The 27,605-nt window shown below is 45.2% G+C and overlaps 1 protein-coding gene across 5 annotated transcripts in view; it reads left to right on the top strand.

The window, feature by feature from the left end:
- RARB (retinoic acid receptor beta) overlaps positions 1 to 27,605 on the top strand; it is a 374,673-nt gene that overhangs the window by 223,277 nt on the left and 123,791 nt on the right. For 4 of the 5 annotated variants that reach the window (XM_006176296.3, XM_014552023.2, XM_006176298.3 and 1 more), the window contains exon 2: positions 20,648 to 20,796. In XM_006176296.3, the coding sequence (XP_006176358.1) occupies positions 20,648 to 20,796 (149 nt within the window). Of the gene's footprint in view, positions 1 to 12,653; positions 12,766 to 20,647; positions 20,797 to 27,605 lie in introns of those variants that run through there. The other variant, XM_032488461.1, reaches the window with a different exon arrangement.

Here is a 27,605-nt window from a genome sequence, read left to right as displayed (position 1 = left end):
TGGATTTGCCGAGAAAGTTGGAGGATGCAGGTGAAGCATCTTTCTGCTCCTTGGGCCAGAGTTTCCAGAAGCCCACGTTGGGCTTCTAGCGGGTGCAAGTTGCAAATACTCTTACAGAGGTTGTCCTGTCACCTGTATATCGAAGAGAGCGCTCTGGAGAAGGAGGTGTACTGATTTCCTTGCCCTCAGACCACAGGCTGTGAAGTTGTCCCTCTGAGTTTTACGGCGGCTCCTCTGCACATACATCACCCCCACCTCCCCCGGCCTCTCTCCACCTGTATTCCCTGCTCGGCCGACAGGCTGAGATCATGGAAATAGCCTGCCTTGACACGGGATCGATTTCTACAGCTATGAGATGGGACATTGCAGAATTTGTAGAAAGATTAGAGATAATGTAAATGAGGTTTCTGCCCTGCCCTAGAAGCACACACAAGTCGCTGAGTGGACCTTCTCTGGTTTCAGGCCGCCGCGGCGGCTTCCGTGCCTTCCAGAGCAGTGAACCATGTTCGTTTCGTTGGTATCTCTTCCCTCTGTGAAATGGTTTCTCTGCCTGTGGTTCATCACCTAGGTGACAGTCCTTCCTGTTTGTCACCGTGGGAGCGCACCGTGGTCCTGATGCAGTGGCATCCATTTACCAGACCCCTAGATCTTGTACAAATAATTGACACTTACATGTGAGCATTGTCACCTTTGAAGTGGTCCAGATACACTTTTGCCCAAAGATGCTGTCAGGGGCCAGTACATTCTGTTACTCACTTGGGTACCAGCCATGCTCCAGACTCCCTGATGTGTTCTGTGGGGACACTGAGATGAAGCCCTTCCTGTCCCTGCTCTCTCTGGACTCACAATGTGCAGGAGAAACTTGTGTACACACGTCAGTGTGACACAGCCCCCTTGCAGACGCAGGAGTCTCCTCGGGATTTTGAACCTGAGTTTGATTATGGAATGAACTAAAACCCATTGAGAGCCAGGGCTGGTGCGTAAGTGGGGTTACACATTTTTGTCATAAGGAGCAGGCAAGAGGTGGGTTTCGGCCACAGAGGCAATTTCTAATTGTAATTCACAAAACACTTTAAAACTCCACAGTGGAGTACATATATACGTATTACGAACTTGCTTCCTGAAGATTCCTGTGGATGTTTCTGGAGTGTTTGTTACTGTTCTTTGGGGACTGGGTCTGATTAGATTATATTTTTAAAAAATCACTCAAATCTTTGTGACTGTTTTTGTGACTTACTGCTGTGGAACAAACTGCCCCCTAACTGAGCGGCTGGACAATTTATTATCTCATTAATCTGTGGATGGACTGGGCTCAGCTGGGCAGGTCTTCTGCCACACGGGATGTCAGCTGAGGCGACACCCTCCAGGGCTGGAATGGGCTGGAAGTGTCTCCGCCTTGGCACCCGGGGCTGCCATGGACGTGGGCTGTTGGCAGCGAGCTCGGCCGGGCTGGCCCGGGGTAGCTGCGGGCGCCCTGTGCTGCTCACTGGGAGGCGGGAAGAGGCTGGAGCGGAGCTGGCTGCCGTCTCTTTCACCACCTGCTGTCCGTTAAGCATCACAGTTAAACCCACAAGAGTGACTTTTTTTTTAACTTAAATAGAGTTTAATGTGATTTTATTATATTAAAAGACTGTGTTCTGGGAAGGGTCCCCAGCTTCAGTCAGGCTACCTGTCCATGGGGAAGGACAATGACCGGCTGCCCTTTTCCATCTGCCTAGCAGCCATCTCATCATCCCACCAACACCAAAGACGTTGCTGTCTCTGCCAATAGGGACCAACGAAAGAGCTATTGTGGGGTTTTTAGTTAGGTTTTTTTTGGGGGGGGTGGTTAAATATTTAACAAGAGTCTACTCTCCTGACTCTACCTGCTTTATTATCACAAACAAGCCTGTGAGGAAGGTTCGATGAGCCTCTTTTTGCAGAAGAGGACATCGAGGCTCGGAGAAGGCGACTTTGACAGCAGGTCCACCCTGTCGTCTGACAGCTGAGTGAAGAATTCCAGAAAAAAATTTATGCCCTAATAATACCAAGAAAGGACCCTGGAGTGCTTTGGCTTTGGGGGAAAGGTGGGAGAGAGGGAGGGAAAGAACTGTACCACAGAACATCCTCTGATCACGTTATTTCTCTCATAGACGTCACAGCCTTTTAAATTGTAGGAGAAACTAGAGGCTGTGTACGCTTTGGTTTTGTTGTTTTCCGTCCTGTTTGGTGTTGAAGTCTGTGCCAGTCTCATCCCTCCACGGCTCGCAGGACTCAGAGGTCAGGAGTAGCCTCGTGTTTAGTAAGGAGTCGCAGGGAGGTGAGAGAAATAAGGTTTTTCTTGTTGTCCGAGCACACTCAGAACCATCCTCTGGAGGTGGGCACTGAGGGTGGTGCCTCTCAGTCAAGCAGCCTTATTGTGTCTTCCATGATTTAAAAAAAAAAAAAGAAAATTTTCCAAGCGATGATGAACTGAAATTGATATTTTGGTGTTTGCCACCTATTTTTAAGTATCTGTTTAGAGGGTCTCAAACTTAGGAAGCCTTTTACTCTGTAATGAAGTTTACATTAATTACAAGGATGCTAATTGACTTCCTGCATAATACACTTATATCAGTGATTTCAAATGCAGTTGGCTCTTTATATCTGGGGGTTCCACATCCGCAGATTCAGTCGATCTCAGATGGAAAATACTCGGGAAAAAAAAAGCTCCAGAAAGTTCCAAAAAGCAAAACCTGAATTTGCTGCACAGTTAGCTGCTATTTACATCGCGTTTACATTGTATTTACAACTATTTACATGGTACTTACATTGTATTAGGTATTATATGTCATCTAGAGATGATTTAAAGTATATGGAGGATGCGGAGGTTAGATGCATGTACTATGCCTGTTTATATGAGAGACTTGAGTATCCATGGATTTTTGTGTCCAGGGGGCAGGGGGAGTCTAGAACCAATGCCCTGCAGATACGAAGGGATGACTGTGTATTTTAAGTGCTATATAGTGTTCTATATTTGGGATTTTTATATACCATGTTCTACCTGTTTCTTTTGTTTGAAATTCAATGGTTATTGAATTACAGATATTGAGGAGACAGGTGGACGAATTGAAGTGACTTCCTGTGGGTCATGTAGTAAGTTCTCAGTGGATGCTCCACTGGTTACTCTGTGCACAGTGTGGTACCCTGGCGTGGGGCACTCCTCATGCACCGCCTCTGCTGTGGAAGTTAGCACTCCAAGTTGCCTCCATTTTTTCATCTGTACAATGGATCCAGAATGCTTACCTTGCAAGCTTATCATAGACTTAAATAAGAGAGTTTATTTAAAGTATCTAATAATGAAGACTCAGTAAATGGATTTTCTTCCAATACTTTATTGTGAAAAAAAATTTTAAATGCAGAAAAGTTGAAAGACTTTTACTGGGAATACTTGGATCCCCAACCACCATAACGACCATTCAAGTTACCTGGTGTGTTTTCTGTGTTTCTCCTCATTTCTTCCTTTTGGTGTGGTTTGTTTTGTTTTCTTGATTGGGTTCCCTTACTAACCAGGCAAGTCTTTGAGGTCAGATGTTGTATCCTTTACCTCTGGCTTCCCCGTGGTAGTAGAGCGTTAGTGTAGCTAGTATAGTAGCTGATCAGTACCCAGTTAACCGTGGTTGAGTCAATGAGGATAGGTGTTCAAGCACATCAGGCCCCTTAATGTCCCAGGTACCAGCACACTGCAATAGAACATTCTGTAAGGACGGAAACCGTTTGTAGTTCTGTGTTGTCCAACACAGTGACCGCTGGTTCTGTGGGGGTATTGAGCACTTGAAATGTGGCTAATATGTCTGAGGAACTGAATTTTTTTATTCTATTTAATTTTAGTTAGTTTAACTTTCAATAGCCACATGCGGCTAGTGGCTACTGTATTGGACAACACAGCTCTGTAGACCAGCTCTTAATGTTTTTTCAATATTTGTTCATTCTCTTTATGTCCCTTTTCCTTTGCCTTTATTCTTCTTTCCTTATTGTGGTTCAAGAGTTCTAATTATCTCTTTATGGAGACGGTAAATAGACTGCAGGAGAATGTAAACAGAATCCTGGAGGGTCGTGATTTTTAGTAATTGTTTAACTTGTTTTCCTTCTGGGTGGAACTGTTTTTCCTGCGGCTTGCCAAATACATAGGGCTTATTTTGCTAACACATACTTTGCAGAGCTCAACCATGATTTTCCCAGCATCCCGGTGGGTTGGACTTGAGTTCTGTTTCTTGCAGCAAGCAAATCACGGGAAAACGTGATTTCTAGCCTGTGCCCCACACCTGCCTGGTTTTCCTATGGACAGGGTGTCTTCTAAACTTTCCCAGCTACTTTCAACTCTGCATAAACATTTTAAACTGCAGGGAGGCAGAGAGGAGCAGGCCATTCTCCGTGGAAATCTCAGTGTGTGTTCTAGAAGATGCCATGCTTCCTCTCCCACGAGCATCTTCTGCTTTATAACCAGTGCCAGGCACACTGTAAGGGCTCAGGTGTTAGGCTGAGTGTAGTTCGGTGACAATGAACTTGAAATTCGGGAACTCTCAAGTGGTCTCTGGGTCTGTTTATCTCTATGCTTTGGGGTCACTCAAAACACCTGAAGAAAACGTCAGGGCGTGGCCAGAACTTGGGAGGCCCATGTTGCCATAGCAGCCAGCCCTTATAAACACGCTAGCTGGAAAGTTGGCCTGAAAATATGAGGTTAGGGTATTTCCTTGGGCTTCCGGCACCTGCTTTGCTATCCTTGCAACAGATTTTCTGATAGGACCTCCTGTTCACATTACCACTCCTCCCTTCCTTCCTTGGTTTGGTCCACCCCTAGAAATGGGGTGCAGAAATCAAATAGAAATAAGACCAAATCAACAAGCAAGAGAAACTTTTGAACCAAGATTTGTTTTTTTTCCGCTTAATGTTTTTAAGTTGTGACTGATTTTTATTCAAATGATACAATCACCAGCATAGTAATTAAACTTTATTCAGTGCAGATTATCTGCAGAGTATGCCAACTGTGTAAAATGAATTCCGTCACCTAATCCTCCCAGCAGCCTGAAGAGAAAGGCACTGTTACTGCTCCATTTTACAGAGGAGAGTCTCCGGGCACAGAGTGGTTCTGGCGTCCGGGCCTCTGGAATCTGGACAGTGTGTCTGAAGTGCCCCCCGCCCCCAGGCTCAGCTTTGCGTGGTGTGGTTTTCCTTCCTTCTGCCAGCTCTGCAGAGTCGACTCCCAGTTTCTTTGCAGGGTGGGGGAAGGAGGGCGGTTGGAAGCCTCAGAACCCACAGGATAATAAAAGGGTTTCCAAGTGAAAGCTGGAAACAATACATTTTTAACAAAATGGGCAGTTACTCTAATTGCTGTGCCCCTACTGTTCAATTCCTTTTTATGTCCTAATTCATTAAATTATGTGCACACACAGGCTTATTATTTACAGATGTATGCACTTTTAACTGGCTCATATGAAACAGATGTTTCGCGAAAGGTAACCGAGAGCAAGTGATCTAAACCCTCCTTTAGTGAGTATCAAGTGAATAGTCTGGCCCATTACCTGCAGGGTTTTTGCTATTATTTTGAATTGCAGTGTCCAGCGTGGGGAGGAGAATTCAGTCTGTCCCCTGGAGGAACAAATAAAAATACAACGACCCTGTAAGCAGACATCTGCATCTCAAAATAGAAGAGGGTGTGTGCAGGTGACAGGCAGGTGGTAGTCACATGTGGGCTCCGGTGGATTGGAATGAGTTTTATAAGCAATTTGAGACAAAAAGACCGATTGCATTATGGTAGGCTTTTTTATTTTTTAAGAGCCTTACTCTATTATATATTAATCATTACAGTCTTTGAATTCATAGCTGAGCGACTAGCATGCTCCTTTTTATCCAGAATTTCTTAGTTAATTATTTTTAGATGGAATTACTCCATTGCTCTTGTAACTGGCAGGAATGCAGGCAAAGCTTGGACAGTGAATGCAACGTCAAATTACTGTCTCCCAGCTTCTAAAAGAGTCAAGATGGGCTCTTTCCACGGGTTCTTCATGGCTCCACATAAGTCATCTTCAATTAATAGTAATGATAGGATTAATTTCAGCTCTTCATTGCAGTGTAACAGACCAACCCCAAACGTATGGCTTAAAACACAATTTATTGTCTCACTTGGGATTGCTCATGTGGCTGCAGTCAGCTGGTACTGAGGGTGGACCAGGCTGGATGTTCACGATGGTGTCTCCATTCCATGTCCAGCTCCTCAGCTAAGATTTCTGGAGCAGCTGGCGGCTGCCTGAGCCTCTCTCTCCACACCACCTCCTCTTGTGACATGAGCTTCCTTACAGTGTGGCGGCCCCTGATCTCCTCCCGTGGCTTCCCCGGGAATGAGCGTTCCAAAGAACCCAAATGGAGACTGCGAGGCCTCTTACGACCTAGCCTCATGTGTGATACGGTGTTACTCCTGCCACATGCTTCTGGTCAAAAAGCAATCTCAGTAGCAGCTCAGATTCAAGGGGAAGGGCCTCCACAGCAGTGTCGCTCCCTGGGGGAGTGGGTCACTGGGCAGGCCATCCTTGGAGACCACCTGCATACTAACTGGAAATAAATGCCCACCTCTTTTTCAATTCAAGGTTAACATGGCCTAATAAAAATAAACACGGCCAATCACCATGCCAAAAGCTGGGTGGCATATGTCACAGAACAGCTATTTCAATACTTCTTCAGAATGTTGGGGAGCAATAATAATCACCCTGCAAAGCCCACCACGAGATTTATTGTTTTTGTGTTGTTAGGCGTTCTCCAAACAACAGCAACAAAACACTGGAGCAACAAGATAGCCAAAATTATGTCATTTTGTATGTTGACAGCTGGAAACCGTCACAACTGATATATAAAATAGGACATCAAATATTAAGTGGCATATCAGGTTTATTGCATATATGGCCATGAGAGTGCACTTTATTTTGTCTTACGGAGCTCTTAAAAAAAAAATCCATGTAATGGATTAAAGGTATTACAACTCCCATATTCTGCCTGGCTCTAGGCCAGGGGGCCAGGCATGATAAATAATCCCAATAGACAGAATCTGTAGGAAGGAATTTTAAAATGTATTTATGATAGACATATTGACCTCCCTAACTAATAAAAATGTATACATGAGGTTAGTTTTGAAGGGAACGTGCAGACCTTACACAGAGTGTATATAAATACTGTATTTCACTGTAGTGTTCGCATCCTTAAAATAGTTCCCACATCTCTGTGACATGTGGCTATCATATTCATTTTCCTAGAAGTAAAGAAAAGGGTGGATTTTTCAGTACATGTGCAGTTACTCTAAGAAGGAATCGTTTTAACTTCCTTTATCTTCAAGCAGGGGTCAGGAAACCCAGCCAAATCTGGTCTGTAGCCTGTTTTTGTAAATAAACTGATTGGAACAGGCGAGGTGGATTCACTGACGTCCTGTCCCTAACTGCTTTCCCCCAACGACAGCAGAGCTGGGTGGCTGTGACAGAGACCATGTGGCCCACGAAGCTTAAAATGTTTATTCTCTAGTCCTTTACAGAAAAAGTTTGCTGACTTGTCTTAAAACATTAAAAGTTTAGTAGGGTGGCTTAGCCTAGAAATGAGTGCTATGATAATCTTTAAAAAATTTTTTAAAGTGGTAGTTTCTTTTCATTTATTTATTTTGTGGGGAGATGTAACTAGTCCTATTCATGTATTTTTATTTTTTTAGTAGAGGTACTGGGGGTTGAACCCAGGACTTCGTGCGTGCTAAGCACCTGCTCTACCACTGAGCTGGACCCTCCCCTGGTTTTAATAACCTTATGCCAGTTCTAGATCAAGCTGTTCCCAGCTTGACCTAGACCTTGGACAAGTCCTTGAACTTCTCTAAACTTCAGTTTCCCCCGTGAATAATGGAGATTAAAAACAGGTAATGGTAGCAATCCCTGCCCCTGGCCACCCTTTTGCCTGGAGCGAGCGAGGGAGGGCGTGTGCTGAAGGCACACCTGGCCTCACCCACCACGTGTAATACGTGCTGTTGGCAGGTTCCACCGAATTGGCTGAAACGCCCACCGTTTATTAAGAATCACATACAAGGCTTTCTGTGCAGAGTTCACTCTTTCACTCCTTTTTCAACCAGCATTTATTGAGCTCCTGCTGTGTACTTTTAGGCACTGAGTATTTAAAGGCGAGGCAGCCGGCGCCTTCCTGTGCTCAACACAAGCCCGTCAGGGCGCCTCGGGCACCATCAGATCTTCCTCCAGCTGGGGCCATTTTTTGCCGTCTGGTATTTTTAGTTGTCCGTTGGTGTGGGCCAAGAACAGTGTCTTCTAACTTCTTTTTAACCCGGCATTTAGCACTGTGCCTGGCCCGGCCAGGTGCTCAGTAAATACACGTCAGCCGTGGGATGTTGCTGGCTGATCGTCCCAGCCCTGTCCGCCCGCCCCTGCACTGGTCCATCTGCAGGTTTGCGACCCTGGGTTCCAGCAGCTATGGAAGGCTCTCAAAGGGGAGACTGCCTTGGGTGGGGGGAGTTTCAGGAAGCTGTTTCTTAGGGTTCTGTGCACAAGGATTGGGGCTGGGCCAGGAAGACCCTTGAGGAGAGGTCTGTGGTAGTCCTCTGGGTAAATGGCCAGAGGCTGGGAGGGCAGGGGCTGCTGAGAGGGCGCGTGAGGAGGTGAAGCTGACACAACGCGCTCTTCTCGGATTAGCTTGTGGGGACTCTCATCAGGAGGGACAACTGTTGTGAGAAGGAAAATGGAAGTAAAGGCCAGGAAATCAAGACAGGAGACAGACGTGTAGGAGGAGGAGGTGAACAGCCTTCATCAGCACAGGCACGACCCCCGATCCTGTAATGATGATAACTCTGCTCCAACCACCATTGAGCGACAGGCATGGTACCCGGCGCTTGACAGTGATTTATCATTTTGTGTTCATCATGATCCAGGGAGGGATAGGCTCTCATTTCATACAAGGAGAAATGGAGACTCAGAGACGTTAAGTAACTTGCCCCAAGCCACACAGCTAGTAAGTAGGAGAGTTGGAACCCAGGCAGGCTGACTCCAGAGTTCACCCTTCCAACCACACCCTCAGCTTGTCCATAAAGATGAAAAGTTCCCTGAAGGAAGGAGTATCCAAAAAGACCCGAGCCTTGGGGCCTGCTCACAGGTAGAAGACTGGTGAGGATTTCTTTGAATTTTTTTTTTTAAGTATCCTTTAGCAATTTCTTTTTTAAGAACTCAGATGAAAGCACTTTGAAACCCCTCATCCGTCTCACATCAAGAAATACTGAGAAATCACTGTTATGAAAGAAGAAAAATCAACCATGTTAGAGCGTTTCTCTAATCCGAACAATTCCATATAGAAGTTTAAGAATCTTTTAAAATAAAATATCCCAAACGTGTCCTTTGGAGCTGATGTGTTGTCATATTAATCCTCTAGAAGGTTTGGTGGGGATGCTTCTGGTTGCCCCCAACACCTTGGTCCTCCTGGAGTAGAGTGATCCGGCCCCTGGTGAGGGCATCCTAAACCTGCAGGCAGGGACAGGAGACTCATTGCATGACTTCAGGTTGCATTTTTGTGCCAGATACATCCTGGTTAAGGGTGTGTAAGTGGTCCACTGACAAGAGAGGGAGAACCAGCCAGAGGTGGGGGCCCAGAGCCCCCGTCCGCCCCCACAGCAGAGCCCCAACGCTGGCCGTGGTGCCAGCCACATTTGGCCGGAGTTACCGCTCCTGACAGCGTGGAGTCACACACCCTTGGACTGCCGCCAGAGGCCCTTGGAACTTCATCTGCGCCACTGCCATTCAGCTGGCCCGCCTGGCCTTCGGGGTTGGGCTCTCGGCGGGGAAGGCATGGGAGGGGTTTGTGGGCTCGGTGAGTGCCCCTGACTCCTGTGTTTGCTTCTGGGGGACTTTCCTACTTTATTGCTCTGACTGGAAAGAGAAAAGGGCTTCTTTCTTTTTTAGTTTTCCAGTTTTACTTTTGGTCCTTATGCTGGGATGACCGCGTGTTCTGTGTGACATGATCTGTAGATCCTCAGACTTGCTGCCGGGGACTGAGAGAGTGTCATTGTCTTCTCCCAACACCTGGGTCACACTCATTCTCCTGAACTCGTGACCACTGGCGTTCAAATTCCTGCTTACCTGCGCCCCTCTGTCCTCGAGCAAGTGACCTAACCGGCCTGTGCCTCCAGTTTCTTGCCTGGAAGTATTTCTTAGATATGTTACGACCAGCTATCTCGTAGGGCCATGATGGGGTCAGATGAATTAAATACGTGTCAAATGCTGAGAACAGAATTCGGCTAGCCTGCAGTACTGGCTCCCTGAATGTCAAATGTCGCTGTTAATATTGCCATGTTGTTATTATCCAACTGGACTCGACAGGTGTTCCTGTCATAACGGTATTAGTCACATGAAGATACGGCTCACCCACCTGTCCCCAAACTCTCTAATAGATACTCAGATTCTCTGGCTATTATTTGTGTGTATGTGTTTTTATAGAGTTCTGTAGCTTACAAAGTATAAACGCTGCAGTGTGGCAGGCACACTTGTCATCTCCATTTCTCAGATTAGGAAACTGAGGCTCAGGAAGGTGAAGTGACCGCTGGTAAGAGGCAGCATCGGGAACTGGGCTCCTGTCTCTGTCTCCTAGGACTGGGCAATTTCCACTTCTCCAATGCTGCAGGAAATTTTTTTTTTTGGCTGTCCTACATTTTTGTCCTTCAGTCTCGCCATAAGTAGTTCCTGTCCCCTGGATTAGGGTATTTCGACCTCAGCACAGTTTCTAATTTGGGCCAGACTGTTCATTGTTGTTGCTGGGGAGGGAAGGGGGCTGTCCTGGGCTCCATGGGATGTTTAGTTGCATCCCTGGCATCTACCCACTAAATGCTGGTAGCAGCTCCCAATTATGATGGCCAAAATCTCTCCAGACATTGCCAAATGTCTCTAAGGGGGCAAAATCAGTGTTGGTTAAGAAACCACTGTTCGAGATTAAGGAAGGTAGAAGGGAAGTGTCGGGGGAGGGGCGGGGGGGCGGGGAGTGGTGGAGGTCCGGGGTGAAGATCACTTATGAAACACTGTGTGCCAGGCAAGTTGCAAACGTTGTCTCTCTTTGACCAACAGGAATGTTAGGATTGGCTGCATTTTTATGAAGGAGACACTAGGGCTCAGAGAAGTAAACTCTGGCCATTAAATTAGTAAGTGGCAGAAGAGGGGTTCAAATCCAGTTTTTTTGCAGGCTCAGGGCATTTTAGTTCTTTTTAGGAACCAAGAAAATCCACAATGAGGGTTAAATTGGTTTTAGAGTTATTTTGAGGCCGCTAATCTGAGTGTATAACTGTTTTAAAAAACCAACAAAATAAAACAAAAAACGCTTCTTTGTAGCAGACTTATAACAGAGTAAGTACTTTATTGTGAAAGAGGAGTCTGTGAAAGGCTAGGTTCTGGTGTCATCGCCCTTGAACTTCTCAGATCTCAGAAAAGTGGCAAAAAAATCCCCACGTGACAAAGAATAATTGTATAATTTCATCATTATCTTTTTAAAATATCCCCCAAAATATTCCACCCACCCCGTGTCTTTTCTGTAAGGCTGGTACCAATGTGATTTTCAAAATATTTACAGTATATAAGCAAAGAATTGTGTGTCTGAGATGATATACATTTTACTGTTCCCCGTTTTAATCCACTGTGGCTGCAGGAAATTTGAACAGATAATAGAATGTCATTTATTAGTGCAATAATTGCTTTTTAAAAATTATGGAAATCCTGATTGGAAGTGGAATATGGGACTGAATCATCTGGTGTTGAGATAAACTCTGCAGGGACCTTCACATTGTGGTGCAATTAGCTTCATCTCTACACGACTCCTGAGACCGGTTCCAGCGTGTGTTCAGTTAACGCACTTCCATTCCTGATGCTTCTCCCTTCATCATTAATAAGCAGTTAGATGTGTTGGCCTGTTAAGTGATTCTAAGGGAGAATTTATCTGCACCTGTCATAAGCTATCTTGGTATGTCCTAGAAAATAGTGATCTAAAGCATCATCTGTTAGAAACGTCACCTAGAACAACCTGTGAGATAATTTTCAACTATGTTCCTTGAAGCAAGAAAGCATATTATAAAAATGAAATGTAGGTGTTGAACGTGTCATAGTCCCTTATGAAAATACGGCAGCACTTCCCGTGGTAAAAGTCAGTCCCAGGAATAATTTCTGCTGCTGGCCCAGAGCCCAGGCAGGTGTAGCTGCCACACAGAGCGATTAGTGATCCTGGGCCTCCCGGTCCCTCTTTTTAAGGCCCAAACTATCTTGTCAAATTTAAGCATGTCTTGATTCAAATCAGTGTCTGGAAAATTATAACCAGGAATTAAAAGAATGGGAGGTACACAATCCTACAGTTCTCAAATTTGCCTAAGTAAGCCCAGCCAGACCACGCTCAGTGATGTTTCTAGCAAAGGAAGTTAGTAAGAGACATGAAAGATGAGAAGTTAAAATTTTAGTGACATAGTGGGTTTTAGTGAAATAATAGTAATATATATTAAGCCATTTAAATCTCTTTTGTAAAGGCTGAGAGTAGGGTTGTGTTTACATTTCCCAATTCTAAGGTGCAGAGTTCCCCCATCCTCCCCTCCCTTGTAGTTTGGGGGAGGAGTCTTGAGTTAATGCCTCCTGGGCACATGGGTAAGTGCTCAGTAAATAGTAAATACTATTCCTTCAGCTCTTCCGGTGCAACTCTGAACTCTCTGCCACCGAAAATCCACAGCCAAAACTCCGTGGGAGAGAAGGAAGTCTTCTGGTGAGCATAAAAACATGCACAGCCTGGACATCTTAATGTATTAAGTGCTCAACATGGTGGAGTATTTAGTGAGGACCTGTGCAGAGGGGAAGCCGACAGAGTTCCGGAGCCAAATTGATTCAGCAGCTTGGGGTTCTGGGGAGTTTAGGACAGTAACAAGACATTTTTACGTCAGGGTGCCTCCTGCGTTGTTAGGGTGCCTGGGAATTATCTGGGGATTTTGTTAAGATGGCTGTTTTGATTCGGCAGGCGTTTCTGGGGTGAAGCTGAGAATCTGCGTGTTGACGGGTTCCCAGGTGGTGCTGATGCAGAGAGCCGGGGACCACACTTTGGAAAGCAAGGCTTTCTTTAAGGACTTAAAAATCAAAGTCTTCCCCAGCCCTTCTTTTGTCCCCTGCCTGTGCTCAGCACCTGTTGCATGTGTGGTCAGAATAGCAGGGATTCTCATAACCCAGCCCCAGCCCTCGGCCAGGATCCCGGGTGACCCGGGCAAACACACACTCCTTCAGGGTCACGGGCAGGTTACTGAGTCAAGACTGCCAGAGCCCGCCATGGTGTTTTCCTTCCCTCCCCTCCCCCAAACCCGGGACTAATCTTGGAGCTGCTTAGTAATAACAAAGCCAGGAGCGGAGTGAGGCAAGACAATTTCAAAGCAGAGTTTTTCTTCTTCGGCAATTACCTAATTTCAAAATGCGATTCACAGATTTGCAAAATCTCTTGTGCGTGAAAACAAACCGCCCCTCCTGAAAGATGATTAAAAGCAGGAACCCCCTAACCAGAGGCGACCGGAAAATTAAACGAGCGGCAGTATGGAGGTTGCCCGCCCCCCACCCCACGTTTGGAGGCATGTAAATTATATTTTAATAAAACGTCCACGCTCGCGCGCGCACGCATGCGCACACACACGCAGCGGAGAATCTGGTTCTAATTACTTGTACTTTGGTTGAACTTTGGCGTTTCCTTTGACTTTCTCCCTAATGTATGTGAGCTGTGGGCCTTACGATCCTGCAGAGAATCCACAGTAAAAGGGGGGGGCGGGGAGTCCAGACCAGCCTTCCTTGGTGCCAACAAAAATGAAACCCAACTGAATGTTTTGACCAAATGCAACACTTTGCCTATTCTCCTTTAATTAGCTGAAATTACTCCCTCCCACCGGGTCCCGAAGCTCAGGGCTCAAAATTCCCCTGGGGCCTTGCAGGAAATGCCTTTTGCTTTACAACTCCTTTTTCTTTTAAGGCTCAGCTGCCCAGAGAGTGCATTAAAATACTGTCTTAATCGTCGAAGGTTCTAGTAAAAAGGCAGGGCTTTCATAATGCAGGATGCCTGCCTGCCCGCCTCTAATCAGACCCAACATAAAATCCTGAAGTCTGTCAACATGGCTTAGCCAGCAGTAAATTAGTTCTCACAAAGGAAAAAAAATAGTATACTGAGACTTCTCTTAAAAATGTTATCTGCTACTTAATCTAACCTTTAGAAAAATGCCAAGCATGTTAGGAATTGTGAAGGGAGCTATTGTTAGAGACTTTGTGTGTGTGTAAATGACACTCAGGTGTGTTGTAATAACAAGGACATTTATACTGTGTTTTCTCAGGTGAGTTAAATTCCCAAGTGCCAAGTCCTCTTAACAGGCAACAGCATTCTTCCCACCCACCCCCACCCACCCCCTCCCACCCCCTCTTTTATTTTGGGAGTGAATTAACCCCCAGAGTTGTGGCAGTGTTTAAGAAAGCTGTGTCACTTGGGAGCGCTGGTATTCTGCTTTTGGGCCATCTCAGTCAGTGGAGATTTCATTTCGTTTGTTTTTGTTTTGATTGCAAACAACCTCCCAGTTTGGAGTCCTTCAGAGCCGGGCTTCTCAAAGTGCCAGCTGCAGCCAAGGCCAGGGCTTCAGTGGCCTACTGCCAGTCCTCCAGGAGACAGGGCAGAAATGAGAGCAAATGTTTAGAAACTTTCACAGCAGTTTGATAAAGTAATTTTAGATCAAATTACTGCCCACTCCCCACACCCCCATTAAGTTACAGCTTGTGTTTTGGGCATCTTTTTAATTCCTTTTTTCTGGAGATTCATTTTGTATGTCTGTTTTCCTAGGGATTTGTTTTTTATTGATCTTATCAATCCATGGGGGGGGGTAAAAAAAATGATCCTTTACCATAGATAGTATGAAAATCACTAATTTAAATCAAATGCCTTCTTCCCTGCCTCTGCAATTCTGCTGCTGGTTGCTGGTCTGGACCACACTTTGAGGAATATTAGTTTAAAGGCAAAGAAGATCTGTAATGAATTTTTCTATTAGGAATGTGATTCTAGCTTTCTCTGCCCTAGTGACAGCCACCTCTGTGTTGTGGGGATGGAGAGGTTTAAAATACGGGCTAGAAGCTTCCTTCAGGGCAATTTTGGATCGGCTGTCTCCTTTGGCAAGTGGGCAGCCCAGAGAAGCCCCCTCAGCACCTCTGGTGCTGACTCTGCTCCGGGCAGAGACCCACGGAGCCAAACATCCATCTCGCCTGAGCAACAGAAGTTCCTGCCTTGGTCATTCCCTGACGAAGCGAGGCAGCCCATCTGGTTAGCAGTTTGGATGCCACATTGGAGGCTGCTGCTTGTTGGGGATGCAGTCACCAAACAGAACTGAATAAGACAATAAGTAAGCAAGGAAATAAATAAAAGCAGGAGGCAAAAAGCAGATCCAAATTATTCCTCAAAGACTGCTTCCCCAAACTGAAATCACAACAGAATGGCTGGCGTGCAGTTGTTTTATTGAATGACACAAGCCTCTTTTCCCCCCGGGGAAGTCTAAAAACTGCTTTTTTGGCCTGCCTGAGATCGCTGAATGAGCTAATACAGGACACGTTGTCTGCTGAGCCTGCAGAGTTTTCGAGCAAAAATTTTATCATTCCACGGACTGATTGTGCTCTCCTGGAATAAGGAACAAAATGTTGGAGGCCTCTCAAGGGCATTTGATGAATCTAACTCTAATTTAAAGGGACTAATAGATTATTGATTTAAGCAGGATGACAGTGAACCGATCAATGGTCCAGCCCTCTGTAGCTATCTTAAATACCAAAAAGGACTAGATGAAGGGGAGCCATCAGCCGTCGTCTGTCCCCTCGCTTGTTTCCCACTCTCTTTATGGGGGTGGGGTGGGGGTGGGGGCCAGGGAAGAGGAGCACTGATAAACTTGGCCAAAGCATGTTTTTGGTACACTACCAAGAAGGCCAGAGATTGCACTGAAACTCGAATCTGCTTTTCTATTGATGCCGTATCTTGGTTGTAATTCTATAATTTGCATTGGCACGTTTGCTTAAGGGCTCCTTTTGGCGATCTGACTGTACCACTGAGATTTTTCTTTTTCACTTTGCGTTGTTCTCAGCGTCAGAGGCCACACGGAGGAAATGCAGGACCATAGCAGATCAGTTTTGAGAGGACATTTGAATATGTATAGTTAAATAGTTATTTCTTGACCACCAATGGGAAAGTCTTCTCGAAGATGATTATTTCCTGCTGTATATATGTCTTTTCTGTTTATGTTTGTATGAGATGCATGTGTGGCATTGGTAGAGATCACATTACAAACCACAATAGACAGAAACAATTCAACCTTCAAAACACAGCCTGGCCACCTCCTCTGGGAAGCCTCCCTTGATTTCTCTGAGCCGAATAAGACTTATAGCCCTCTCTGTCATTATGTCACATCAGTGGCTCCCAAACTCCTATAATTTGGAGTCATCTGGGAATTTTTTTTTTTCTCAAACACTGATACCTGGCTCTCCCACTCCCAGGCATTCTGCATTATAGGTCTGAGATACAACTTGGGCGTTTTAGGATGTTTGAAAAACTCCCCAGGTAGTTCTAAAGTTCTAATACACAGCCAGGTTTGAGAACCACTGTATTATATTCTAATTGTTGGTTTACTCTCTATCAGGCCCAACTTGTCATGGCTAAGGGATTGTACCATGTACCATCCATAGCCTGTAACACTCGCTTGGCATGTTATAGTCACTCAGGGAGTGAAATGATTGAATGCAGGAACATGCGCTGTACAAATATGGGCAAGTTCATAGCACCGCTGGTGAAATCACCACAGCCTTAATAAAAGTCCAGAGCCCTTGCTATTGATTGCTTACAACAGAACATTTTCATTCATGCAGCTGTTTGGGAAGAGTCTCCTGATTCATTCCTTTGCTATAAGTGACTCTCATCCACAGAGAAAGGCTCTTACCAACCGTTATAAAATGTTTCCAGATTTTCGAGGTCTCCCCACGTTCGTGTGCTTTGCCCGAGTTGCTCAGGTTTACATTGCCTGCCACTCTGTTTCCTCTCTTGGGGAGGGGGTGATGCCGGGCCCCCTCAGTACGTGTATTAGAAGTGGCATATTTATGGAAATTACCACCCACTTTTGAAATTCAGGGCATACCTCTGACAGCTGAATCCAGCCCTAACAGAATTCTATTTACAACTTTCCTAGACAAGCCAGATTAGCTGTTCTACATGGACGAGTGGAACATCAAAACACACTCTCCCCACATCGCGCCCAATAGGGAGTGATCTTCCCGCTGTCATCACAGCTCGCTCACTTGGGGCACACAAATAAAACCAATCAGAAAGCTCTGGGAGGCATTTCAGGAAGGACTCACCTACGTTGATATTAGGGACAATATACATTGGCACAGCCTTTCTAGAAGAAACAAAATATTCTTAAACAACCATATGTTCTGCACTAATCATTCCACTCTCAGAAGTGAAATAGTCAGAGATATGCTGAGAATAGCCAAAAAGATATTCATCATAATGGAATTTTTTGCAGGAAAAATATTTATCGACATAGAAACAAACTCATGACATAGTAAGTGGAACACAGTCCCCAACAGAATCTACGGTACAATTCCACTTTGTTAAATAAACAAACTCCAAACATTTCCATGCATAGTAAAATGTTCTGAAGGTTAGATGCCAAGACAATAAAACAGTAGTAGTTTTCTCTGAGTGAAAGGATTGTGGGTGATTCTGCGTGTGTCTGTTTTCTTAAGTTTTTAACAAAGAGCGATGTAATATTTAGTACTGTTTTCTTATTGGTGCCATTATTACTCATTTGCTTTCAAGGAAGCTGATTGGTGTAGTGTGAGAAATGCTTTTGCACTGTAGCTTGATAGCTGAACTGATAAGCTTTTGTGGCGTCTTGGATGTCAACCTTCCTAGGCAACACTTGCCACAACTGTGCCAAGCTAACCCATAAAGACTGTACCAGATTCATCTGTTAGACCTGCACTGTTCTAATGAATTCATTCCAAGGTTCTTCTGAATTATGAAAATACTATAATTATAGTTGATTCTGTTCCAAAGGGATAATGAATTACTTTTAAAGGGAGCAAATGAGTATATGAAAGCCATTTGATTCCTAATTTCACCATTTAAAAACTGAGAGGGGCACTTAGTGCTCAGAATGAAGATGAATAAGGAAAAGAGAAAAAAATTCATGTATTAATTCAACAAATAATTATCAGTTACCCACCTACTATGTGCCAGGACCTCTTCTAGGCCTGAAACACAGTCATAAATAATCATGTAAGTTCCTTGGGGTCACAAGACCCATACTTGGGGGGAAGAACAGGGGGAATGTAAAATTGTAAACAAGCAAACTTTCTAAATTTATACACTAGTTGGGGTACTATAGAAAAATTAAAATAAGGAGATATAGTGACCAGGAGTGGGAAGGGGCATTTTATTTAGAAAAATCATCTCTGAGGAGGTGATACCTGCTCTAAGATCTAAGAGAGAAAAGGAACCAGACATGTGAAGTTCTGAGAATTTCCAAGTTGGGGGAAACGGTTAGTGTGGTACCCTGAAGTTGGTATGCAAGCTTGCCTATTCAAGAGGTGGAACAGAAATCAAGTGTTTACAAGTCAGTGAACATACGCACCCCCATGTTCACAGCAGCACTATTTACAACAGCATGGAAACAGCCCAAATGTCCATCGATAGATGACTGGATAAGAAAGCTGTGGTATAGTTATACAATGAAATACTACTCAGCCATAAAAAAGGATAAAATAATGCCATTTGCAGCAACATGGATGGACCTGGAGATCATCATTCTAAGTGAAGCAAGCCAGAAGGAGAAAGACAAATACCATATGATATCACACATATGTGAAACCTAAAAAAAATGACACAGATGAATTTATTCACAAAACAGAAACAGACTCACAAACACAGAGAACAAACTTATGGTTACTAGTGAGTAAAGGGGGTGAGAAGGGATAAATTGGGAATTTGAAAATTATACCTCTTGGAGAGTGATGGAAATGGTAGCTATCTTGATGGTAGTGGTTTCATGGGTGCATACACATCTATCAGAATTCATCAAATTGTACATTTGGAATATGTGTAGTTCAGTGTACAGGAACAATAACCACAATAAAGGTGTTTTTAAAAAGTCAATGAACAAGGAGAATCATTGAATTCAGTGATGTTACTGAAGGGCCGTATCATGAAGAGCCTTGTTAAACAGCAAAGAGTTTGGCTTTGACCTAACTGGTGACCTGCTGGGCTTTGGGCAGGTGAAGGAGAGGGATTGCTCTTAACTTTGGAGCAGTGATCTGACTGTGTGTCTGCAGAGTGGACCCCAGGGCAGAAGAACAGGCAGGGAGACCAGTGAAGAGTCTTCTCTGGAGCGCAGGTTGGGGCTGACGGGGGACTGCTAGGCAGCATTGTGAGACATGAATGGATTAACGGCGTGTTCAGGGGGTAGAGTTGGAGTTGCCTTGATTTGCTGACAGTTTGGCTGTAGGGCAGTCCAGCCGGTAGAACATCTAATCTGGGAGGTTATGAACAGTGGAACAACTAGAAGTTTTATCCTCTGGGAAATACACCGAATCCTGTAAAGTGGCTGGGAGCGTGGAGATTTGAGGACATCTGACCACTTTCAGTCACTCCCTTCCCCGCTCCCATCGCACTCTATGAACAGTTTTGCCTGTACTAGGAATAGGACTAGGTCTTGCTTTGACTTTGAGCAGAAATCCAGAGAGTAGGGGTGGGAGATTACTCAGGTCCTAAGTTCTAAATTCCTATTTCCCATGGGATTGGGGTGGTTAAATAATGAGATGGAGGAGGAGTTGTGCGTTTGTAAATCTAGAATAAAGGGCAGGTCAGTCTGCGCCGTTGTTAGCGGGAGCCGCTGCTTCTCAAACATTCATTGTACGTTCAGTCACTTGGCGGTTTGGTTACGATGCAGCTCTGATTCCCTGGGCTTGAGCTGGGGCCACATGCCACCTTTTCTGATAAGCTGTGACATGACGATGATGCTGCTGGTCTGAGGAGACTCCGAGTCACAGACATCCACCAACACGGACTTGATGAAGCTCAGCTCTGGCCGTGGACTCACTTCCCTCCCCATGTCCTTGTGGAATGGCTGCTTTGGGCATTTTCTTCATTTCCTAAAGAAACAGACTTGGTTAAGTGAGAAACAGGGTTGCACAGGTCATTTCCAAGGCTCTGAGTCAGAAGCCAGGGGAAGTGAGTAAAGGATTCTGAGGGGTGCAGTGTGAACCTCCGTCTCTACCAATGCCCTGCAGATCTCAGACAGGTCACTGCCCCCCTCTGGCTTTCTGTTTCTTTTGAGGGCAAAGTGGTGACAGAATCCCCTCCCTCACGGAGCCACGGTGCCTTGTGAGTGGGAGAGGCGTATGGGGCTGCTTTGTAAGCTGGGAAGTACCACGTCAGTGTCAGGATGCCCACTGCCATGCCTACAGTGACAGCTGCTTTTGTGGGTGCATCCTCGCTATGTTATTGCTGAATGGAGGGCAGAGTCTAGGAACTCACTGGTGAAGAGGAAATGAGCTGAAACGCATTTTCCCTCTTTTTCTCCTCCTCCCCACCTCCCCTGTAGCGATTGAAACGCAGAGCACCAGCTCAGAGGAACTGGTCCCCAGCCCTCCGTCTCCACTTCCTCCTCCTCGCGTGTACAAACCCTGCTTCGTCTGCCAGGACAAGTCGTCCGGGTACCACTATGGGGTCAGCGCCTGCGAGGGGTGTAAGGTGAGTGCCCATCTCTGCGCCCAGGATGCTCTGTTGTCCGCGTGCTCCGTGGACGTGACCTGCCCAGCTCCAGGACTCGGCTGCTTCGACATCTGTAACGTCACCTCCGATCATTCTGGTGGGCTGGGCTGTGTTTGTTGGTTTCATTTCTTCCTTATATCTCATTAGTTAAAAATTCAGAAACTTCAGCAAATGACTGATGGCCGCCAAATGTTCTGGGGCCCTTCGAAGAGTTCTTTTCAGGTAACAAGAGCCTTTTGAAGGAGTCCTTAAAGCATCATCTTGTTTCTCTTTAGAATATGCCATCTGGTGTCTTTGTAGTTTTATTTTATTTTTAAATATGACTGACAGTCCCCTGAATCAACTTGCAGAGAATCCAAGGTTGAAATGGGGATTTATCTTCTGGCTGTTTCCTCAGCCCTGTGGCCTTTGAATTACAGTTTGATTTTCAGCCTGTAGGGACTTGCTACTGTGTGTGTCATAAATTCAGGGGAGCTGGATTTAAAATTCCAGCCTACAGAGAAGTGGAGGCTGAACATGTGTCAGAGAGGATATGGCTGCTTTGAATCAAACTAGACAATCGTAATCGAGGCCAACAGGCTTAATTGAGTGAAAGAGCTTCTTAGTTTTTTTTAAAGAGAGGAAAGAAACAAAGAGTGACTTCATAGGCAAATCCAACCCGTCCATAGCCAGTCTCTCAAAGGCTCTGCGGCTGTCCTGAGCCAGCCCTTCCCTAGACACACGGCTTCTTTCTCTTCCCACCAATGGCAGTTAAGGCGTGTCGTTTACGCACCCAAATTGCATGATGTGTTGACCATTATAATAAACATGTTGGAATCATAGTACAGGTGCCCCCCTCCCAGGTGCTCCGAAGCATTTTGTATTTGGCTTATCGGAGTCAGTACTTGCTGTTACTGTGTGTATGGGGGAGTCAGGCTCTATTCTGTGACACACCAGCCTAAAACGGAATGGCTTGAAACAGCAGCCTTTCATTTGGCTCATGACTCATGGGGCCAGCATGTTAGGCCAGGTTCCTCTGTGGGGGTTCGTGTGGTCCTGGCCCCACGTGGATGGGGTCACCTGCAGGGTGGCTGGCTGGCTTTGCTTCTGAGGTGCTGCCCGTTGGTGGGGGACCCTCAGCTTTCATGCCTGTTGGGCTGGCCCCGGTGATTCGCACAGGCAGGGTTCCAGAAGAGAGAACCGGGCTCAGGAGGAGGCACCGTCTCTTCTGACACAGTCTGGTGGCCAAAGCAAGTCAGAAGGCCACTCCATACTCAAGAAGTAGCTATATAAACTCACCTTCTTAACACAGGAGCCGCAAATTCACATGATAAGGGGCAGGACAGCAGGGGAAGGGCAGCTGGGGTCATTTTTGGACCCAGTCTGCCACACTGCATGTCTGATTGCCTGGGGACACAAAGTGTATCAGGACCCTAGCTCACGCGGTGCCTCACACACAGCCTGCGTGTCCTGAGTGCTTAAAGATGCGGTTTGAACAAATGCCTAAGTGTCACTTAGCCCCCTGAAGAAATGTATGTGAATTTTTCTTCCTTTTAAAATCAGTCGACTAAACATTATGATTTTACAGGGTGAGGCCAGTTTGGGGAAATTCATTACAGCCTTAGGAACATGTCTTCCTCTGGGATTGTGTTGGTTTGAAAGGAATGCCCCTTCCTCTGGTAGCTTCAGATATGGTGGTCAAGGAAGTTAACCCAGCAACCAGTTGGCAACTGGATAAAAAGCAAAACATCTGTGCCTCTAATTAATGCTTTATCATTGGTAACCCCTAGCTGAACCTGCTTAAATTTATCCTGAGATTTGGGAAGGGTTCAGCAGAATACCAGTTCACTTTGTCCATTTGTTGTGCAATATGTAAATAAATCATTTTCTAGCACTCATTTAAAAGTTACATGAAAGGACACGCCTTTATTTCAAAAAACTCTAAGTCATCTCATGTCCAGAAACCTTAATGAGGTGTGCTCTAACTCAGTGTACCTGCTCCCTTTGTGTCTGGGAAAGGAAATTATCTAGCATGTCTTCTCCTGCCAGATCCCAAGCCTCACATATTGAGCTGTTTCACAATCTGTACAGTACAAACTGTTTTAATCAGCTCTTAGTCAGCTAATTCCCTGACCTCTTGTTTTAATTTGAGATTCGGACTCTTTTTAGGAAAAACCCCAACAAAAACAAAACCTGTACCAGTAGAAGCAACTGTGATGAACTTGGGAAAGCGGTTCAGAGCCCTGTCATGATGTATCTTTTTAATAGAACTATAAGCCCAGTAAGGTCAGATGAGCTTGCCAGCCAGCTGTCCAACTTGAGAGTTTTTGAATTGTAGATGGGTCTCTGAAAATGTGGACTGCTTTTCCTCCTGGTTGTTGAGAAAGACTAGCCTGCATTTTGGCTTGCTGGGAAAATGCAGTGACAAAATTCACCGAACTTAAAAAACATGAGAAGGCAAAAGTATAATGTGACAGCCAAAGGAAAAAATATATAACTGAAAAAAAATTAAATATAACTTTTGCTATCATTTAAAAAATTACCAATTCAATGCATAATTTATTGTATAAGAAATAGAATTTTAAAATAACCATAGCTCTAGCCTGGGAGAAAACCCCTGTTAAACCTATTTTTCTGTTAGTAGGTACATATTGTTATTTTGGTTGGTTTTTTTTTAACAAGAATAGAATTTTATGTTGCATACTGGCTTTAACTTTCTTTTTAAATTTAACAGTCTTTCATGACAAAGTTTAAACAACTGCATAGTTTTTAGGGCTATACCGTTAAGGTAGTAGTTTATGGTTATATCACAATTTATTTAATAAATCCCCTATTGTACAATGAAGATGTTTCCAGTGTTTCTCTACTATAAATAATGCTTTAATAAATAGCCTTTATGTATATCTCTGATAATTTACTTAGGATAAGTTAGTAGAAGCAGAATTTCTAGGTCAACGTCTCTATACATTTTTTAGGCTTAAACAAATTGCCAAAATGCCCTCTAAAAGAAGTGTATAAATTTAAGCTCTGTTAGTCTGTAAAAAGTTAATATTATTGAAGACTATTAGGAATCTGTCCCTTGTGATAATAAAGTAATGAATCAAGAAACAACTTCTGTTTCTGCTGTATAGCATGGGGAACTATGTCCAATATCTTGTAATAACCTTTAATGAAAAAAAAAAAGAAAACAAATAAATGTATGTATATACATGACTGGGACATTGTGCTGTGCATCAGAAATTGACACATAGTAACTGACAGTACTTCAGTTGAGAGAGAGAGAGAGAGAGAGAAAGGGAGAAAGGGAGAAAGGAAGAACTTCTCTTTGGAAATTCTGCGTGTCTTTAATTTGGCTGTTAAGATGAGCCCCATGCATGATACGATTTGGGGCTACCAGCAGATCCACCATGAGCCCCCAGTTGACCTATCAGGGCTGGCCCATCTTTTGGCTGGAGATCAAAGGTCACTACTCTGGGCTAGGATCCCCCGCTCTAAAGTGGGATTCTCAAACCGAACCCAATTTTCATCTTTAAGAGGTAATATCAACAGTGGCTTCTGCCTGTCGTGACCAGAATGACCTTAGTGACTATTGTTTGGGGAAGAGGACGTTCTGTCTCCCTAGGGACCAGGTGGCAGTATCAGCCTGAGAATTTAATGAATGGATTGTGGTCTGCCTCTGGGAATGGCCACTGGCTCCCGTGTTGACACAGCCTCACCATGGCGACATGACCACTGTATAGACCAGAGGGATGTCCTGTTTAGGGGGTTTCCAGCTACGCAGTGGCACATTTTTACAGGGGACAAAGAATACAGAAAATGAACATATGGTGTGGTTAGCCAAGAAGGCTTAGCAATACAAAGTAATAAAGCTGATTTTCAGGAGTTTTTCAGAAACAGTCTTGTTGCTCGTAGCTAGAATTTATGCATCGTTTTGTACATTTCCGTTTTCATAGCTTTCAAAGGGGACCTGGAGTGAGAGTATCAGGGTTTGAACCCTCGCTAGACCACTTGCTAGCTGTGTGACCTTGAACAAGCATTTTCAATTCTCTGTGTCTCTCTTTTTTCAATTAGAGAAATGGAGATAATAATACCACCTACCCCATAATATTGTGAGGATAAAATGAGTTACTATAAAGCACATACCTGGCACATGGTACGTGATATATATGTTTAGTTATTGTTTGTGTCGTCGTTGACTTATTGAAATGACTTTTGCACACAGTGATGTAACATGTTATAATCTTAGTATTCTTGTAATCTTCTTTCAGCAATTCCCTATTCCTTCATGCCAAAATAAACACTGCCTCTTTCTTTCAAGACTCAGGTTAAGACCCAGCCACTCCATGGAACCTCTCCTGATTACCCTAGTACAGGAATCGGCAAATTGATTGTGCCAAGAGCCAGACAGTAAATATTTTAGGCTTCGAAGGCCATATGGCATCTGTTACAACTACTCTGCCACTGTAGCATGAAAGGAGCCACGGACAATATGCAAATGAATGAGCATGGATATGTTCCAATAAAACTTTATTTAGAAAGATAGGCAGTGTGGGCCATATATGGCCCTTGGGTCTAGTTTCCTGACCTCTGCTAAAGTATATGGTGATATGTTCTGTCCTCCAGTGTCTAAAACTCAGAAACTTTGACCCAAAGTGTTCACACCAAAGGTGTCAGCAGCTGTTTCTGGTGGACTGTGGGCCTGGGACGGCTGCCCCCTGTCCCTGCCCACCTCCTGTCTGTGCCTGCCCGGGCTCCATGGCAACAGCTTCAGGACCTCTCGCCTGTCTGTTGTCCCTCCACCTCTCGTTCCTGCTCAGCTCCCACCTCATCATCCAAAACCAGAGATTAGCAGTGTCCTTATAAGTGAGCTGCTCCCGGAAACATCTGACATCTTACTGTGGAGAGGTTTGTGGGACGTGTTTCATGATTTTCTGTATCAGGAAGCTTTTGCTGCCTAACAAGTAACCATAGTGCTTGTTGGCTTAAGACCAGAGACAAGTATCATCCGTTATGGTTCGTGCAGATCTTCTTATCTGGGCTGGCTTGGCCTGGGCCAGGCGGGCCCAGGATGGCCCCGCGCGCACGACCCGGGCCTCGGCAGGATGACCGGTTTCTCTTCCCACACTGCCGCTCCTCACCCGGGAGCTTCTCTCCCCTGCACTTGTTCATGTGGTGGTGGATGGGTTCCCGTCAGTGAGACAGGACAAGCACTGGTGTGCAAAGCTCTGTTTGCATCTCACTTGCCCCATTGGCCAAACAAGTTGCAGGGTCAAGCCTGGATTCAGTGGGTAGAGAAATGGACTCCACCGCCTGCAGGGAAAAGTGGCTTAGTCACCTTGCAAGAGGGTCAGCGTGCCAGAGTCGGCATCTGACCACATCCTGTCTTCTGTCATGCCCTGGTTTCCTGCAAAAGTCCCTTCCGAAAACTGTATGCATCGTTCTCTCATCCATCAACATGTGTCTGTTGAAGACCTGCTAAGTCTCAGGGCCTGTGCTGGGTGCTAGAGATACAGTAGTGAACATGACAGACAGGTCGCTCCTGGAGCAAGGGGCAGACGACAAGCAGACAATTCAGAGTTGGAAGAAAAGGAATAGAATGGTCTGGTAAAGAATAATGGAAGGGTACCTGATTTGATAGGGGGTCACATGAAATCCCATGGCCGAGAAGAAACCAGCTGTGTGACAGAGGAAAGTATTTTAGGTTGAACACTTGGATTCTAGGGCCATTTCTCCTTGTCTTGGCTGCGTCCGTTAACTTCTCTGGGCTTCAACAGATATGTGAGAGTTAAACACACCACATGTTTGAACCCAGTCCAAAGCCAAATACAAACACTACAACAGTGAACTCAACAAGTGCACTGGTTTCCTGTTTGGGAAGGCCTATGTGGTGTGGGAGTCCCTGTGTTTATAAGTCCAAGGGTGAGTAGGGAGAGGGGAAAACACTGCCTTTGTTGGGTACCTTCTCTATACCAGGCATTGGGACATTTTATACTCATATTTCTTTCGTTTAATTCTCACAACAGCCCTATAGGGGGGTAGGCTTTATGACTGCCATTTTACTGATGAGGAAACTGGGGTTCAGAGAGGTTAAGGAACTTGGCCAGGGCCACACAGCTGGCCTTTGCTAGGGCTAACCGGAATCCTCTACCTGTTGGAAAACACCTCCTGCTTCAGCCACATTGGGACAAAAGCCTGGAAGCAGGGGTGTGTTATGTTCTAGATTGGGGGTTTCGTGGGGCAACAAATTAGAAACAAAAACAGGTGGGAGCGTACTTAAGAGAAACAACTCTGTTGTCTTGACCATCTCATTTTTTAAAAATGACATTTTACATCAAGAAGTAAAAGAAGGAAGAGCTTACAAGGCAGTCTTCCCCAAGAAGGCACAGTTAACAGAAGGACCCCACCCATGGGCACGCTCCCAAATGGGGCTCAGTCGTGCTCTCTCCGCTTTGCCACTGATGGGCGGAAAATTCCCATCCCTGAGCCAGTGCCCAGCCCACATGGGGAGCCAGGGCGAGGCCTCCCCGCGAGGCGCAGCGGGTTGCTTGCTCATGGTCACGCTGCTAGCTGGCTATTTAAAGCAGCCTTTAAGAGTTTAAACTCCACTAGCCCCCACAGTCCCTCAGGGCTAATTTCGTCCGTTTTCTCATCTCCCTTTGTTTTCCTTGCCTCTGAAGAAGGGAGGCCCTCCTCTCCAGGACAGTGTTCTGCTGCTGGGCTATTTTTTGGGTTTTGTTTTTTTTTTTCCTGGCAGACAGCAAAGTAGTATGTTCAGTCACAAAAAGTTTTGCAATCAGGAAGATGGATGC

This window comes from Camelus ferus, chromosome 1 (genome assembly GCF_009834535.1).
Source record: "Camelus ferus isolate YT-003-E chromosome 1, BCGSAC_Cfer_1.0, whole genome shotgun sequence".
In the NCBI taxonomy this organism is placed as follows: domain Eukaryota; kingdom Metazoa; phylum Chordata; class Mammalia; order Artiodactyla; family Camelidae; genus Camelus; species Camelus ferus.
Note: the sequence above shows the minus strand (reverse complement) of the source record. Positions and strands in the feature narration are given on the sequence as shown.